The sequence below is a fragment of the Vidua macroura genome, chromosome 9 (assembly GCF_024509145.1).
Source record: "Vidua macroura isolate BioBank_ID:100142 chromosome 9, ASM2450914v1, whole genome shotgun sequence".
Taxonomy (NCBI): domain Eukaryota; kingdom Metazoa; phylum Chordata; class Aves; order Passeriformes; family Viduidae; genus Vidua; species Vidua macroura.
Genome location: NC_071579.1, coordinates 21896263 through 21914454, shown reverse-complemented (window position 1 = coordinate 21914454; position 18192 = coordinate 21896263). Strand labels below are relative to the sequence as shown.

General features: G+C 46.0%; 1 protein-coding gene across 1 annotated transcript in view; it reads right to left on the bottom strand.

Moving 5' to 3' along the window:
* The window catches only part of SZT2 (SZT2 subunit of KICSTOR complex), a 47770-nt gene that overhangs the window by 22193 nt on the left and 7385 nt on the right, over positions 1–18192 (bottom strand). The window contains exons 9-26 of the mRNA XM_053985788.1: positions 13002–13233; positions 12201–12330; positions 10819–10961; positions 10064–10216; positions 9599–9713; positions 6849–7054; positions 6238–6462; positions 5721–5799; positions 5307–5404; positions 4883–5051; positions 4278–4392; positions 3679–3792; positions 2984–3181; positions 2750–2862; positions 2087–2228; positions 1429–1587; positions 569–773; positions 240–352 (exon numbers count right to left, since the gene is read on the bottom strand). Of these exons, the coding sequence (XP_053841763.1) occupies positions 240–352; positions 569–773; positions 1429–1587; positions 2087–2228; positions 2750–2862; positions 2984–3181; positions 3679–3792; positions 4278–4392; positions 4883–5051; positions 5307–5404; positions 5721–5799; positions 6238–6462; positions 6849–7054; positions 9599–9713; positions 10064–10216; positions 10819–10961; positions 12201–12330; positions 13002–13233 (2709 nt within the window). The remainder of the gene's footprint in view (positions 1–239; positions 353–568; positions 774–1428; positions 1588–2086; positions 2229–2749; positions 2863–2983; positions 3182–3678; positions 3793–4277; positions 4393–4882; positions 5052–5306; positions 5405–5720; positions 5800–6237; positions 6463–6848; positions 7055–9598; positions 9714–10063; positions 10217–10818; positions 10962–12200; positions 12331–13001; positions 13234–18192) is intronic.

The window sequence follows — 18192 nt, the reverse complement described above, 5'->3', positions numbered from 1 at the left end:
GGAAGGCATGAAAGAATGAATGCTCCTTCACAGCACTTCACAGGTTTGAGAACAGCCTCTGTAAGACCCATAGGGAATGCACAGAGGCATCTTTAAATCCCTCTTGGTGCTACATCAGTCCCACAGCTCCTCCCTTTGCTTGGAGTAAGATCACAAGGAAAATGAGACATTGCTTTCTTAGAAGAAGATCCAGGGTCCAACCCCAACCCTGCCACAGGTCCCACTGTGCTGCTGCTCACCTTTCACATAGCACTGGTGGGAGTGCTCCTGCAGCAGCGTGCAGTAAGTCACCAACTCCTTGTGCTTGTGGTCTAGCCAGGCAGCAGTTGGAGGACGTTCCAGAGACTGGGACCTTGAAAAGAGGAACCACAGCCTTTAGCACCAATGAAGCACATTTTAGACTGTAAATGGCTCTGGTGCCAGTAAAGCAGAGCCTAGGGCATGCACAGGCAGTGGCTGCTATAAGGCAGAGAGGCCAAGCCAAGCCAAGAAGACAGGGCTAGAGCCAGCCTCCTGTCAAGGAAACTCTTCTGTTTTTTGTCTAGGTACCAAGTATGGTTGGCATTACCTGAAAAAGATGTCCCGAGGAGGACGGTGTGCCCGTGGGCTGACGAGCTGCTCTCGTAACAGCTCCAGAGAGCAGCTGTAGATGTAAATGGGGCAGCGAAATCGGCGGCACTCGCCCAGCTCAGACTGCGAGTTCTGGCGGCAGAAGGAGATGTGCACATCTCTCCGGGAGGGGCCACTCTGCTCACCAGGGTCCTGGCTCACTTCTGCAAAAGTGACAATTCTAAGATAAAGGCCTCTGATGGCTCCTACTTCTTGGTCTGAGACATCACAGCTCCCACAGAAGCACCAGAGTTAGATATTTTTTTTTAAAGCTTCTCACCACTCATCCTCACCCAGCACCCAACCACTCAGCTCAGTGCTTTGGCCACCTTGATCCCCTTTACAGCCATGACTGCTCATCACCACCATCACTACCTCCTGCAGCAGCACAACCCTTCATTCTCACTGCGAGCATGTCTGATCTGCCCTAGGGGCTGTGCAATCAAATCCCATATACCTCAAGACCTGTGCCCTTCTCCCTAAGACAATGTGCTGCTGACAGTGCCGGTCTGGATCATGAAATGAGAGTCACTGACTTTGCAGTGCAGCCCACTACTGCCATTCCTAGTAGCTTCTATCTTACCTGCAACCTCCTTGCCCACAAGGAATCAACCTTAGGCCACGGGCACCCGACTCGCATTACAATCCTTCATGCCCCCATGAACATCACTGTGCCTCTTGTCCTGACTCTTCTGACTGCCAGGCAGGAGCTGACAGGCTGCAGCAGCCTGTTACTTCTCCTGCTTTAATCTGCTCAACAGAATAGTAATGCTCAAGAATAGCAAGGATACCAATACTTTAACAAGGTGCTGTCAGTACCATGAGCTGGTGTTATGCTGAGGGTTGGCAATGGCACTGCAGCATCCTCCTCTTCAGCCCTGACTCGCTCTGCACAGACAGGTCCCATGGTATCTTCTCCAGATTGACTCTCATCTTTTGGAGATTTGTCCAACCCACAAGCCACCAGCTTCTGTACATCTGGAGGAAAAGGAAATAAAATCATCCTTTGTCCAGCAAAAACAGCTTAACCTCTCAATCTACATTCCCAAGAGAGCAGATTTCCTGCTACCTCTGTGTGTAGAAGCAGCTTCACCTGAGCCTAGCAGCCTTCACCAGTGGCTCAGTGGAAGCCAGACCAGTGCCAATGCCCAGAAGCAGGGACTCTCCCAGACCATCCCATTAACAATCTCCTTCATCCATTCATTAACAACCCCACTGGGAAAACAGTCCAAATAGATGCAGCTAGCAAACAACTCAACACCACATCCCCCACCTGAAAACCCTATGTGGGCAGCACCACATGCTGAGAGAAAAGGCACTATTCTATTCCTGGCCATGTGGTGCAAAAAGACTGTGCATGAACTCTGCTATTCAATTTTCTCTCCACTCTACAAGAGCTGATTCTGGTTTTTCTGTTTCCCTGAGGAGGTGTGTAGGACTGCTGCCTCCTCTTGCTCCCCACAACAGAACCTCTCACCTGAGAAGGTGGCTGGCAGGAAGGTCAGGAACACATGCTGTGGGTTGACCAGTTTGGCATAACATCGCCATTGAGGGGGAAAGGGCCCCATCGTGTCACTCAGCATCACATCATCCTCAGGCAGCTCTGTGTTGCCAAGGCTCTGATGGAAGAGCAGAAGTTGGATAAATGCATGGCATATGGCAAAGGCTCAACTTGAGGCAGGTAGCAACCACACAGAGCAAGTTTTTCCAGGCCTGCTGGCTGGCACAGCACTGAAACCACCCCGGTCACCTCCAGACATTCTCAGAGCAGCCTGGCTCTAGAAGTCACCATTCTGGGAGCGGCAGCAGGAAGTACAGCACCACAGTTAGGAGATGCTTAGCCAGCTTTGCTGGAGCTGATTCTCACCTCTAGGCAGTGAGTGCCCATGGTTTCAGAACAATCTGCAGCACAGTACCAGTGCTGCTGTAACAGGTTTGGCCCACAGTGAATGCAACTATCCACACACCTTCTAGATTCCTGCTTGATTTCAGCCACACAATACAGCCTAAACTGCTGTCAAAGGTGGGGAAGAACAGCTGCCTTACAGCCTTTCTCAGCCCTTTTAACTCTCCTGCTCTTTAACAACTGCTGCCTTGGTTTCTGAGGAGGCTCAGGAGAAGAACAGCAGCACAGCAGTACCTGCAGAGTACTTGTGGAGCCAGTGATATCCCTGGTGCCATTACTGCCAACAAGATGATAGGATGCAGAAGCATCCTGCTGCTCCAGGGTCCCAGAAGCTTTTAGGATTTCTTCTGAAATAGAGCACAGAGAAACCAATCTGAGAAACCCCAACTGAGGATGAGACTTGAAAGCAAGGCTCCTGAAAAACCTCACTGCTCCTGGTGTGACTACTGCCACACTCCTGGTCCGTACCTCTGATCACAGGGAGTGTGAAGGGGGGTTGATGGCCATCACGATCCCGTTGCAGAACCTGCTCCATGAAAGCCACATGATCAGCATCAGCCATGGGGATCTCCCGGTCACTGAGGTCATGCTGAAGGCAGCCATGGAAGAGGTTTAGCAGCATTTCATTGGGCACAAATGAAGAGTCCTTGGTCACCTCCTCATTCTCTGTTTCAAAACAGAACCATAGCAGCTTCAGAGACAGCATCTCCGTAGCCACCATCTGCCCAGGACCCCAGCAGACAGCCCTTTGTAAAGCAACTCTTCCACATAGCCAGGAATTTCCCCAGCACCTCTGCAAGACTGACTTGGATAGTATTGAGGAGGCCCTGGAGTTTTGGCAGCATTAGTTACCCTGCATTGACCCACCCTGCTACTCTAACTGTTGTGGAGATGCTGGGGGTACACACAAGAAACCACCACCACAAAGCTACTATCTAGGTTTAACAATTTTAAAAGCAGCTCTTGCAAATTATCATCCCAGGAAAGGCAGCAATATAGCTGGACAGCCCTGGGGCTGCAGAGCTGGGAAGAACAACACCGAGCTACTAAAAGCAGCATGGCAGTGCTCACATGCTGCTGCCCAGGGAGACAAGCATGTGGAGCAGGCTGTCCACAGCCATGGAGGGAGGACAAGGGGAGGCAGGTGGTGAAGAGGCACCTACCTTTTGTCAGCATTAGAAAGAACATTTCCACCTGCTGGCACCTGGGCAAGAGTTTCATGAGGTTGAACTGGAATGGGATCTCATGCACTCGAAAGCCAGGCCCCATGTCTGGATCTGCAATAGAGATGAACAGGACCACTAGCATTCCACAAACTGCTCTAGGAACTGTGACTTGAAACTGAGAACAGAGGAGCTCCTCCTTACATCCTTTACAACTTCTATGAAATGACTTGCACAGGCACACCAGGCCTGTCGCTGAAGAGATGAGCTCATCTTCCACCTGCTCCTGAAGTCAGCTCCTCTTACACAATTACAGAATGGTTGATGTTGGAAAGCTCACCTGGACCAACCCTCCGCTCAAGCAAGGTCACCTTGTCACCTCTCCAGCCTAGGCAGAAAGCCTCAATGCTTTTTTGGCCTTCCCAGGATGAAGCCATTTCCCTGCCAACTTAGCATAAGTGCAACGAAGTGACCCACAGCCATCAAAGTCTATAAAGTTGTCAAAATACCTGCTCTGCCTTCTATGGGCCCTGAGATGCTCAAGACCTAGATTCTTCTTTTTTGCATCAAGCTTGCTAGGACATAGATGGTGGACTCACCTTCAGCAGCTTTGGTGTCTGAAGGAGGGCAGACCCACTCCTTGTTCTGGCACAGCTGGCTGATGTACTCGAAGGTCAGCATGGTGGCGATGCACGCAAGGTCCCGGGGATAGAGCTGCAGTAAGCAGTTAAGGCTCAGTTTATGCAGCAGAATTATCACCCACAAATGCAGAAGAAAAGAGTCTAAAAGCAAGGAGAGGGAACACCTATAATCCTGTTCCCTGAGCTGCCCTATTCTCACTCATTGTTCCCTCCTTCTCCACCAGCCCTTTAGCCTGTTTTCACCTTGCTCAGGAGGACTGCTGGTAGCACTACCTGCAGTCCCCACTCTGGTCCAGCTTGCTCTCCTCCAATGGAATGACTATTCACAAAACAATTAGTATTTTCCCAGCTATCTCAAAGCAGCATTGCATCTACCACACTGCAATCAAGAAACCTGTCGTGGCCAGTGGCCAGTTCCTCTTTTAGAAATCTCAGATGCTTCTGTGACTAGCATTCCCACCTCTTCTGGCCCTTGGTATTTACCTGCAGTTCTGTGGTGCACTTACACTGAACCCTTCTCCCTCCACAAAAGAGCCCATGCCCCTCCCCTTTCAGGGACTCACCGCTTTAGGTATTTTCTGGTAGGGCAAGCCATGGAGGTGCTTCCAGTTCTCAGCAGTACTGTGGACATGGCCACTCTGTGGCTCTACCCAGCACTCTGTGACCAAGTTCAGTTCTGTGTCTACTTCAATGGCCTCTACCTCTGTATCATTGTCATCATCTGTGGAAAAGCTGGAGGGAAGTCAAAAGAAAAGTCCTGTGAGGTGGCACAGAGCCAGCAGCTCACTGCAGTTTCTCTCAGAGCTGTGAGAGGAGCCACAGGAACCCAAGAGTGGCAGGTGAAGCCCCAGTGACCTGGTGATCAATCCATGATAACTGGTTATGTGTACCAGATGGTGGAGGTCTCCCTCCTTTCCACACTGACTGCAAAAGTCTGGAGCTGTGACTCCACTGCCACCCCTACCAGGAGCAGAACAGCAGCCTCACCTGTCCTTGGTGGAGGTAGAGTGGGGCGGGAAGAGGATGTACTGGACGACACAGGTGTGCTTCTCCCTGTCACTGCTGCTCTCACTTGAGCCATCAATCTGGAGGGGAGACATTGCATGAGCCCTAGCCAGTACCCCCTTACACAGCACAGCCCCATCACACAGCACCACTAGCAGTGATGAAAAGAGGAAGCCTGTCCCAACCCCAAGAAGTCCTCCAGCACAGCACAAAGCAGCTCTCTAACTGCAGATGAAGGCAGAAAAATGCCCAACCCACAAGCTGCTTTACTTTCTCCCTATACGTGTCAAGGATGTGTGCTAGAAGCAGATGATAAATCCTATCACAGGAAGGTGAATCCACCCCAGGACCAGCAATGAGGGACTGTGTCCACAAGAGGACAGCATCCAGGCTCACCTGTATGGGCAGCTCCAGCACCATGTTGATAATGCCGTCCCCGCTGGATGCAAAGTGGAAACCCTCTGACAGACGAACCCTTGCAACAGAGAGGAAGTCAGACCTGCAGTACTTCTCCACTCATACTGTAAGCTTTAAATGCAAGAATGACTGTACCCTTCACCCCAAAACACTGTCCTTCTCAAGACAGGGAGCTGCACACAGAGAATGGGGAGATACGACACTGCCAGAACAGCCTGTGTGAAGATCAGCACAGGCCAGGTACAGTAACACCTCTTGCCCTTTTGCATGTTTTCCAGGACATTTTCTCTCATTTCCTCCAACTACAGCTGCAGAACTGGGTAGAGCACTGACCCAAGTGGTTCTAGAAGCTGTGTATGGGACCAAAACCCTCTGCAAAGCAGCTTTAACTCTTACCTATTATAAGGCCTCATAAATGTAATAAGCAAGGTTATTGCTTTCCCTGTATCCCCAGGACTAGCTTGAAGAGAGGATCCCTGTCAGGTGTGCAACTTACTCTGTGAGTGTGGAAAGGAGCTGGGCCACAGCAGTGATGGGCACAGCCGGTGCCAGCCCTGACTGGACACTCCAGATCCAGCGCTGGTGATAGAAGTAGCGGGACAGCGAAGCCAGGGTGGAAGAGGCAGTGCGATTGGCCACCATGGTGAGGGGACCAGACACGGGGGGATGCTCCAGGTTCAGAATGAAGGGGGCTCGATAGTCAGAAGGCAGCTTCTCATACCTAGGAGAGGGCAGAAGTGTGTCATGCTGACATTGAAAAAATCCATATTTTTTTTGTTTAGGGCCAGAGCTGTCTGGATTCACAACCCACTTGTTGGACCCAGGACAGAGTCTTCCAGCAGCAAAATGTGGCTGGCCCAGCACAGGATCCTGCTCAGACAGCAGTACCTAAATTTACTTCCACACTGTATTTCATTAGGAGTGACAAATCTGCCTGTCCACCAGGAATCCCTGCTGCAACTCACAGCCATGCAACCCAAACCCATCCCAACAAGCACCAGTTTCACTCACAGCACTCTCATCCTACAGCTGACAGCACCATCCACAGATCTTCCTTCTTCCCACTTTGCAGGGCCAGGTGGTGACAGCCTGGTGCTCCATCCCTACCTGATAAGCAGCTTCTCCAACGGTTTGTGCAGCACAACAAGGCAGGGTCTGTCTGAGAGGGCCGACTGGGCCCCGGCCACAGGTGGGGACTTGGAGGGAGAACTACTGCCCAACATTTTCCTCTTTGCTTTTGGAGTTGCCTCCTTGCTCTGGACCCTGTGAGGAAAGCGCAGCTGCAAGATTCGGTCCCGTAACTCTTCCACTATCTGTCATGGAAAAAGCAAAAGGTAAACGTGACCAACTTTGTTTGGAGACATAAACTACTCAAAACAAGTGTCTAGAACAAGAGCTTGACCAAAAGGAACAGAACTCTCCTTGAATACACAGAACAGCAGGAGTTAAAGGTAATTTTACTTCTGAGGCACTAGCAAGACCAAGATCAAGATGACACAAGGCTCTTTGGTTCCTATTTTAAGTATTTTTAAAATCAAAAGGAAGATTAAAAAACCCCCAAAGACTATTTCAAGGCTGAAGAAGTTGTCTTCCAAAACTCAGCTTAAAAACAAATTAATTGCATGCCAGCTCCTCCACAGAAGCAGTCCAAGCACGCACCCTCATTTTCCCTCCTCCTCTCCTCAACAGCCTACAGTAAATGTAAACTAGTCCATATCAGCTGTGGGAACAGTTTGGCTCTGTTTTATTTATTCCCCCACTACCACGTTCATTTGTCAAACCTCTATGGCAAAAGGTTTCAGGAGCCTGGGTTATTTTTTAGGTTATTTTTTTTCCAAGATACTTTCACAATGACTTCCTGATTACTCTTTTAAGCTTTTAGTAGCTCTGCATATAGTTCAGCCCACACTTGCATCTGATTCCCACAATAGCCCAGTGTTTTCTTTGAAATTTCTAGAGTTAGGGTTCTTTTCACAATCTTTGTTCAAATTTTTCAATTTTTATTACCATTGTAGGCAAACAGAAGAACAACATCTCTCCATCTTCCTCAACATTAACTATTTCAGTAACTTTTCCCATCATTACTATGTCTTTTTCAAGGAAAGCTATGTCCCCAAACACAAATGTTTAACAAGAGTTCTTTCCTGCATTGTACTGCCACTTGGGTCCCCTTCATGGTTTCATATTGATATCACAGAATCACTAATGGTGTTTAAGCTCCCAAATCCCACTGTTTTGCAGTTATCCATACTGGCTTCCAGTCACCACTGTGCTGCTTAGGTGTCAACAAAGCTCAGAGGCTGAAATAGCTTTGTGCCACAAAGCTTTCCTCAGCTCAGTACACGTTACCTTTCTGCAAATGAGTTCTCTACCCTTTGACTAGAAAAAAGATTGAGAAAATCACAAACAGCTTCTGCTGTGATGAAACAGGCCACTTTTTCAATTCCCTTCCTTTGTTCCCCAAGGCAGTTTGCTTTATGATATCCCATTTCTACAGTTCTACAGTCATGCCCTATACAAAGTCTCACCAAAAAGCTTTCCAAAAGTCAACTGTATGACATGCTTTCCTTCCCTTCAATATTGGAAATTTGAACTGCTCAGCACAAAACTCCCTTTCCATTAAATAAAGCAGGCTAAGTTCTACTGCCATCCTCCACACTGAGTAGTTAATTAGCTCTATGGCAGGCAAAAAAATATATTGTGGATGATACAATTTATGATCTACATAAAGTTCCTGCTGCAATGACCTGGAGCTTGCCTACAGCTGCAGGGTATGGTGCCTGTCTCACACCTTCTTCATAAAAGAGATATTAATTTGCACGTGCCAGAGGGAGCTCCTTCAAAAAAACCTGTCACTTGGCATTACCAAGCCCACATGTTGACCCAGCAACCAGTGCCCAAGTCCTGGATCCCCTAAAGTCATGAAAGGGAAGATCTGCCAGAGTGCCAGAACATTCAGTATTATCTAGGTTCATTATCTCAGAAAGAGATGGCCCTTCCCATGTTTGTTAGCTTCTCCTCAGACTAGTCTCTAACACTAAAGCTAAGCTAGACAAACCAAAGAGTTCTTTCATGAAGATAAAAAAAATCTAGATTTTATGATAAACCTCTTGTTTATATTAAAAAGTTCACACAGTTTAATAGCAGAGCATCTTTCTCATGCTTTACCTAGGAATACTTAGACTTATCTCAGCCATTATAACTGGAGAATCAGTCCACACAGTAACTCCACCTTCTGCATCTAGGGCAGCTTATTTCTTTTAATAACCCTTTCTTACAAAAGGGTTATTAAAGTCTATCTGACAGACTTAATCCTGAAAACATTTCCTAGGTACTATTTTTTTTTCTCTCCCTGTACTGCTTATGTGGGGCATTGTTTGCATTTTAACTATTAACTTCCTCCCTGCCCAACAGATTCAATATCCATGTACTGGAAGAGATAGCCCAGGGAACATGTAGTACATCTATCACAGAGGTTTTTACAGATGAGTCAGACAAGTATCGGCTGTTCTTTACAGATGGTATTGATTGTGCTTTGGTCAGAAGGATACACTAAATAATCTTTAAGTCATTTCATGCCCCACAATTGAATTAAGCAGTGGAAAAAACACCCACGTGACCAGCTATTTTATTGATCTTCAAGTCTTTGGGTTTATATCTTTCATGGACTTAACAAAGAAAGTTTGTCCCAAATTACTCTTTCTCTTACAGCAGATTCAAACCCATCTAAGTCTTAACATGGTAGTTACTTATTAGAGGCTAGCTGCCCACAGTGTTGCCTGTGATCTACCCATCATTTCCACATTTAGAACTTCTTGCTCTGCTCCTACCCCATGAAGCAGACAGCCAGCTCTCACCTTGTTCCTGGCCTGTGCAGGTGTGCCAATGGGGAAGCCCAGCCGGAGAACCATGCAGGGAGCTTTGGAGATGATTCGTACCACATAGAACGAGGAAGGGGTAAGATCTTCAGACCTATGGAGGAGGGATTAGGACAAGGCTGAAATGGCATAGGTCTTGCTGCTCTGACATGCCAGACCAAGCAGAGGTCTGCTCCACATAGCCCAACAGCCCACACAACTTCACAGTAACACGTATCAATTCTAGCATGCAGAAACCCCTCAGCTGGCTTCCCTCTCCCTCTGGGCTGCACCTGAACACATTGGAACAGTTCACAAACTGCAGGATTTCATACCCCCTTGTCTAGCTCTCATCCTCTCCTGTAAACATCTGCTTCAGGCCCATAGCTGCATACTGGTCTAACCAGATCCTTGGTGTGGCCACACGCCCAGTTCCCCACACAGCACTGCTTCAGAGCCACTCACCCGTGGATCAGCTTGACGTAGGAGTAGCCCTCCACCAGCACGAAGCTGCTCCAGTCCCGCAGCAGGGAGGTGAGTGCTGAGTGGGAGATGCGGCACTGGATGGTGCTGTAGCGGCCATTGTTGCCCGGCGTGTGCAGGTGCTTGGGCACAGGCCTGCAGGGTGGGACAGAAAGTCATTTCAGAGCTGCAGTATCTCTTCTTCCCCCAAAACCCACAGAGGCTTTGCTACATCCATCCTACTCTGACTGGTCTATCAGCCTTTTTTCCTCCACAGCAGCCAACGAACAAGCACCTCCCCTAATCAAGCATTGGGGAGGGTCATACTCCTGAGTGCACTGGAATTTCCACACTGCAGAGAGCACATCCCTTGTATCCTATCTCCCTCCATGCAATATATGACTATTATTCACATTACTCTGCAACTAGGACCAGCCTCAGGAAAGCAATGCTTTTGGGAAAGACATTTTCCAGCAGCAAACTGTGGGTTAGCTCCCAAAGGAATGGTCCCATATGCCCTGCAATTAGGAAATCAAAGCCCAAGAGGGACTTGAGAAACAATTTATCATTCCAATCAAAGATGACTTCTCAACCTACTGCCCCTCTCAGATAAACAAACATTTAGCATCCATCAGGCCCCACTAGTGAGACCCTTCCCTGGGCCATAGGCACCTGCAGAAGAGCTGCAAGTCCTGGACAGGCTGCTTTCCCAGCTGGCCCACAGTGTGCCCACGAGCTCAGCCCTGCCCATCACATACGTGTCATGCTCCAGAAGGACGACTATACGGTGCATGTGCAGCCACCTCTGCCAGAAGTTGGCATCCATGGAAAGGATGGGCTTCCAGTAGGAGGCAAACTGGGAATGGCTTGAGTCAGACCCACTGTGCTGCAGAGATAATACCTGAGAAAATGACAGGACAATATTCAGCATGAAAGCTCTCCACCCAGAGAGACCAAGAATTTCTCTAGCAGCTGAGCTGTTGCAGGCTAAGAAGGCCACATCCCTGGCTTTGGGTAATTTCCTCTGAACAGAGTAAGTGTGTTCACATTGAAACAGGCAGTACAGCATAAGCAAAAATAAATTAGGCTCCTGAAATGTCAAGTTAATTAGGAATTTAACTACTTAGCATCAAGTAAATCAACCATGAAAGATAGCATATGTAATGGTGTGCTTTCTGATTGAGAGGGGGATATATGGCTTGTGTCAGCAAAGTAATTAAACAATGAGATTACTCATCTGAAAGTGCTCAGGCAAATAGGGTGCCAGAATGGGTGGCACTGGGCAACTCTAATAGGTCTATATGGTGACATTGATTCTACCAACTATAACTGACAGCTCTACCCACTCTTCTGACATAGAAACACAGTGGTGGTTACCCATAAGATGGGATGTTCCAGCTATACTGTGGCATGCATAGCCCTACATAAGGAAAATGTACTAAGCAAACCTAAAAAAGAGCTTAAACAATAAAATAAAAAGGATAGTTCTCTGAAGGTAAATCTCCCCTAGCTTTAAGATCTGCTAGTCCTCTTCCATCTATGAAAAGGACGCTGGTAGCAGGGAACAGATAATATGCTGGCTCTTCTGCTTAGTGAGTTCCAATGAGGTTGAATTTTGCAGTGGAAACTATTAGCTCATATTTTGTTTATTTTCTGCTGTGCAGATGACAAGCATCTCTCTTGCACCTTCCACATGAGTGCTCAGAGCAACGAGCCTATTAAACAACTATTCAGCACATCGTGTATCTTCACCTGACACTACTGAGCTACATCTCCAGGGCACTGGTTGCACAGCCAGCAGCAACTCCATGCCTATGGGGTATCCACCGAAAAGGCACAGCAAAAGCAAGTGTGTCAGCCTTCCCATCCATCTCTCACATCACAGCACTACAGGAGAAGTTTTCACAGCACACTTAGGAGACTTGCTGTTGGGTTTAGAGGTGTAGCTGCAACAATTAAGACATAGGGCGATGTCTCAGAGGGGAAAATGTATGGCATGGGATGTTCACTGCACCACACCTGAACTCTCTGACTGAGCAGGATAAGATGAAGACAAGATGAGCATGAGATGAAGCCTGAGTACAAGAATAAGCAGGGGAGACAACCTGTCCCACATTAAACAGAGAGAGAGGGAACATACCGGAGTGGTGGATCCTGGGGGGATATAGAAGAGGGGCACCCCATTCTTGGTGCTCTCAGGAATGGTAAAGTGTTCTGGGACTGTGTCAAAAGACTGCAGATGTACCAACATCTGATCTGTTTGGTTGATGCTGGAAAAGAAGAGGCAGTTAGCAAAAGCCCATGCTCTCCCCCTTGCTGCCCCAGTCAGTGCAGGGCTTGCACACACAGCACTCTCTATGTCCTGGGAGCCCACCTACACCAACAGAGCTTTATAGGGAATGCTGCAATTCCATGTCCAAGTGCAAAGTGCATTTTAAAGGGGCTCCAGTGTAGAAGCCTCATACATACAGAGGATGATCAGAGTTGGAAATAAAGTGCTAGAAGAGGAATCTGCCAGATAGCTGGGAGTAACAGTCACCCCAGCCAAGAAACAGTTGTGACCCACAAGCACTTCAGCCCCAGAGACATGTGAGATGTGTTTGCTGCTCCCAGTGTGACCATGCAGCACAGCTGCACAGGTGTGCTATAAGAACACATCACCTCCATGGGATGGCAGTCAGAGGCAAGGTTTGTATCCCAGGATCCGGATCCAGGAGCAGCAATACCATTACCCTGAAGCATTCTTACAAACTAGATCACAGACCAATTCAAATCTTTTCCTTGGCTAGGCAGCAAGCTTGTAATCAGCCATGCCCCTTCCTCAGAGCACACTCCTTTTGAACCCTAGGTTGGGACACCCACCTGCAAAACCCTCATCCTAGCATGCCAAGGAAGGAATTACTTGGTGACACTGGAAACTGCTGGGCATGGTCCAGCTCACCTCTGCAAGGTGTTCCAGAAGCGCCGGATGACGGTGGTGCGGTACAGACTGGTGATAGGCTTCCTCATGGTGCAGCTGATGTCATGCAAAATGTCATAGCTTCCCTCCATTGTCACTTCCACCCAAGTGCTGCGTTTTGATGGGTCCAGGGGCCAGGGTGTCACAGCTAAGTACTCAATCCTCATGTTATGCTTCCAAAGCAGCACTAGTTTCACCTCCAGCTGAGATCCACCTGCATGGGAGCAGAAGAGAAAGTTCAGATGCTTGTTCCGTACACATCTGAGCTTTACCTCTGACCAGGGACTTATGAGTACCATGAGATTGTTTGATTGTTGAGGGGAACGAAGTAATCTAACAACTGTCTGCTTTAGCTGAAGTCACTCTCTCCAGCTGAGGGAGGCTTTGCTCGCACTGAAGCGCTTGGTGAAGGGTTTGCAATTGAAGTGTAAATGTACTACCTACACTAGAGAAGGCAACTGAAACTCAGAGGAGGTGCTGACATTTGCAATGGCCTCTTTTCTTCACAGCCTCATCTTTGTTTCCAAGAAAACTGGTTTTTTTGCACAGATGAGCAGGGTCATTCAACTATAAAGTTTTGTCATCCACACTGCAGTTAATCCATCCCATTCCAGAAACACAGGCATCTGATGGACACAGATCATAAACAACCTGGAAGATGAGGCCTAATTCTTGAATCAATCTCTATTCATCCTGCAGAGATTTTATTTCATGAAATCTAGAACTTAAATCTTCAAAGCTTCTCACCATGTTTACCCTCTCTTCCCAAAGTAAGATGTTAAGAATGAATATTCACCTATTCTTCAAATCATACATTTTTACCTTTCCCTTAAGTGAGCCTGTCTAACAAGATTAAGAGAAAAACCTGACAACAGGCCTTGCTGAGCAAACAGAGCACTCCTGCTGACTGTGCACGTGTATTTGCACTGAAACATCCCAGGGAAACACATGACCACGTTGCGATTCCAACTGCTCGATCATCTATTCTATGTCCAGCCTGCTCTACAGTTTGCCAGACTTGCAGGGTTTGTGTGATAAGTGATTGGATGTGCTGGAAACCTGAACAGATCATCAGCCTGGATGCTCGGTTTCCTGCAGAGTTGCATTTGCTGCTGTCATAGGCACATCATGCCATCCCCCTAATGGGCTGATTGAGCTCCACTTTAAAGCCATCTTGTTGCTCTCATGGTCCCTGCTGGGAGGCACCCTCCGAGTACTCTTCCCCCATCAATGTTTAGAAGAAACCTCCAGAGTCCATGCCAAATTCATGCTTGGTTGTTCTTTTGATTAGATTATTTTTATTCTGAGAAACTTCATTTCCATAACATTGACAAGGAGTGTGCAGTACTAAGAAATCCATACCCAGTTTCAGCTTTTACTGTGACAGAACATTCATTCCCCTTAACACACCCAGACCTTCCTGCACCTTAAGAATTCACCTTTCTTGAACAAAGATGATCAAAAATGTATACTATACTTTGCCTGTACTTAATCTGAGGGATTAGTAGGATTTTATTTAAAGGTCACTAATATTTTCTGCAATGGATAGTTTGTGTTACTACAAATGGACTTGCCAGGACTGCACCATCTGTTGTTTCCTATGAAGATTGTCTTGTGTATCAGAGAGGCTAAACAAGACTTTATAGATTAATCTCTTTTTATTTCATACTGTCACCTCACTCTTACTCCTTTAGGGCTCATCCACTGTTTTCTGCACAATATTTTGGTTCTCATAATAAAGCCTTTCCACTTCATCAACAGCAAACATGATAAGCAAATTCCCACATTTTTGCTTATATCATAAATGAAAATATTTCCAACTTCCACTTCTGTTTCCATTAGTCATCCTGGATTCACTCCCATGATCCCACATGAACGAAACTAAAAACACAGGCAAAATATTTATTTGGCTTGAAGTTACATCTAGATGAATCTTTAGCTTTTTTTTTTTTTTTTTTTTTTTTTACTTCAAAGCAATCTCTTTCTGGTTCCTGAGTTAATAGCATACAAAATTTTTTCTAATTTGATTTTGTTCACAATGTCCAGCTCTGTTTTTTTCAGAAAGCTCACTTTGTTCTCCTGATTCTTGTCACTAGAGAATAGCCATTCTCACTGCTCAGCTAGCTCCCAGCCAGTTTTGATGCTGCACTGATTCACAGAGGAAGATTATGTTTTGAAAACCATCCTCCAGGCCGCCCTCAACACAAAATGGTCAGTGAGATTTTTGGGGTTTTTTTGGTTACAGAGGAAGATCCCCTGACAATGTCCCAGGAAGTAAAAGAACTGGGCTCCATTACACACCATGACCCCATAGATTCTTTCCCTTCCATACCTTCCAATCCTTTCCCCTTCATATGCACTTCTGTATTCCTAAATAACCAAGTTGCCACCTAAATACCTAAATATTTAAAAATCACACAGTGAGTGTAACCAGAGCACTTATAAATATCACAAAAAACCTCTCCAGGCCACTCTGGAGAGCACAAAGCTAGCTTTTTATTCTATTTTGTCTTTGGTAAAGTGAAGGAGAAAAGTGATGGTGTCAAAGTCCACAACTGCACTTTCCCCCTGTTGCTTCACAGCCAGCTGGCTCCTTAACAGCCTTTTGCTGTTTTGGCAAGTTTTGGCAATCCAGGTTAATTAACTGTTCTTTGTTATATACTTCTCTGTAGAATGGCTCAGAGAACCCTGATTAGCCAAACATGCTTTTCCTTAGCAAAGGCAGTGCTGAATGTCTAAATGTCTTGAATCATTTCTCAACTCTACTTTAACCTGTTAGTTCAGCAAATTTTTCACCAACTCCGCAGAGCGTTTAGCCTTTCCAAAGTATGAAGTAACATTATCTGCTACTGGTCTGAAAGCTGCATAGAAATACACTCCATGTTTTTGAAACCTCTGACATTCCATATTTAAATTTCTTCTAAGAAAATACACAGAAAGTATTTCTGGCTCAAGGAGCTCCTGAGCTGCAAAGAGCTAGAGGAAGGAAAGGAAGGAAAAAGGAAAGGAAAATGGAGATTATCATCATGTGTGTTTATCCTGCTCTTACTCCTCCCTGTGCACCTGCCCATAGTTATTCACCACAGAAGGTCATGCTGATCCAGCAGCTGCTCTTCTGCTTTCTCCTCTTGTAAAAATGGGAGACCAATCCATTTAACATTCCAAGGACTAAAAGCCAGCAGGCAAATACCTGGAGGAAAATGCAGGGAGCACGGTAACATGTGGTGATATTTCTAATACATTCCTCCAGAGTGCAGGAATTCACTGCTTTACAATATCCTGAGCCAGAGGTTGTAGCTATACCTTTGTACAGAAAGATACAACATGAACTTGTCTGACTGCTTTTTGAATGATTCATACCTGGTGAATGCTCTTCCAGCATTTCTATATAAGACTACATAGTCACCAAAAGCACTTCAGCATTGCTGCCAGATTAAAGAGAAAGGCTTTTTATCAAGAACTGTTCAAGCTGTAAGTGAACTTGTGCACAGAAGAATAAAAGACTCTGAGGACAGGAATGGACTTGTCACACCGTTTGACAGACACCCCTAGACAAGGAGAATGCAATGGATCTAATCTGCCTGGATTTAAGGGAAGTAATCTCATGCCTCACCTACATTGAAAACAACCTGCAGACATTACTAGAACAGCTGTCTCACCAGGAAAACTTAGCAGATACTTACTTTTAACATAAAATTCCTGAAACAAGAAACCAGAGAGATTCATGTAAAGACCAACTTTAGGAATTATCCCACCTAATATGACTGCTAGCAATCTTGCCCCCAAAAAAGGTGATTCAGATGCATTCAGTTTGTAATATGCATCAAGGCAAATGAACTGAAATTGCCAGGCATTACAGAGGAACAGGTAGGTGAACTGAGCAAGATAAACTTAAGAGTATTATCATGTGAAGGACAGCACATTTAGGGACTACTAAACAAACAAAACCAAATAAAACACCCCCCCAAGGACTCATCAGCTGAAAGAAAAGGTGCATGAAAGACTCAGGGATTTCTGCAATACAATCATGGAGAAAGTCCACGTGATTCCTGATCTATCAGATTTGGTATTTTACTTCAGAAGCAGGGAAATATTAACACTGCTGAACAAGGCACTGATTAAACCACACTTACAACACTTATCAACTGTTTTGAGAAATATGAGATCAAACTGAAAAGAAAATAACTTAAGGGAAAAAAACATAAGAGCTATTAACCTGAATAAACAAACAGCCTGCCCTTACAAAAGAAAGGTGAAATATTGGGTTGCTTAATATTAACCTGCCAAAAGGTAGGTGACAAGGAGAAAGATGTTGTAAAATATGTTCATGCAAGTCAGAGAAGGAGGATAAACTTAATTAAGTATAATAGTAACACAGGTCTAACTTGGTCTCAGGGAGTTTAGAGAGGAAGCTAGAGAAAGAGCAATGAAACTCTGGGATAGTCTTCCAACCAGAGCAGTGGCAGAAGGGATTTATATGATTTTTAGGCAGACCGCAGTAAATTCACAGAAAACATTACATGGCAAGTTTAGAATGGCTTTGGAGTTAGATCACAGACTGACTGTCTGATATAAAACACATTCTAGAGTACTAATAAGCTTGCATTTGGATTTTTTCATCTCCCCTTCAGTTAAAAGTACTACCACTAGTCACAGCTGGAGATGGAAATTTAGATAGGTTTTACTGTCACTCCTAAGGATAACCAAACCCATCAAGGTCCCTGGTCAGCAGCTAGTTCTCACACTCCAGGTGCCATGTCTAATGAGCCAGGTAAGAGAACAGGATCACTGGAAGGTTTTATGGTCTTCTAGAATTAATTATGGTCCTGACTGACCTGACATTTTCACCTAACAATATCCTTCTTTCGCCCAATTTCTTCTTTTGGAAGACTGTAGTTTGGAGGCATTGAGTCTGCTGTACCAAAGGGCCCAACTTCATGTTAGTACTTTGGAGTGCATCTAGCAAAGAACTAGAAGGGGATGAAAAAAAAGAGAACTATAGATGAAATCCCAAAAAAACTCTTCAAACTCGAGTTCTGTCACTAGTTTCTCTGCAACTGTGGGGAATAATTTCCAAGATACAGAGAATCACTGGCTGTCCCTCCCCAGGCACAACCACAGAGGGTGAGCCTGGCAAGTGATTAACTGCACAATTCTGGGCAGCCCTACATCA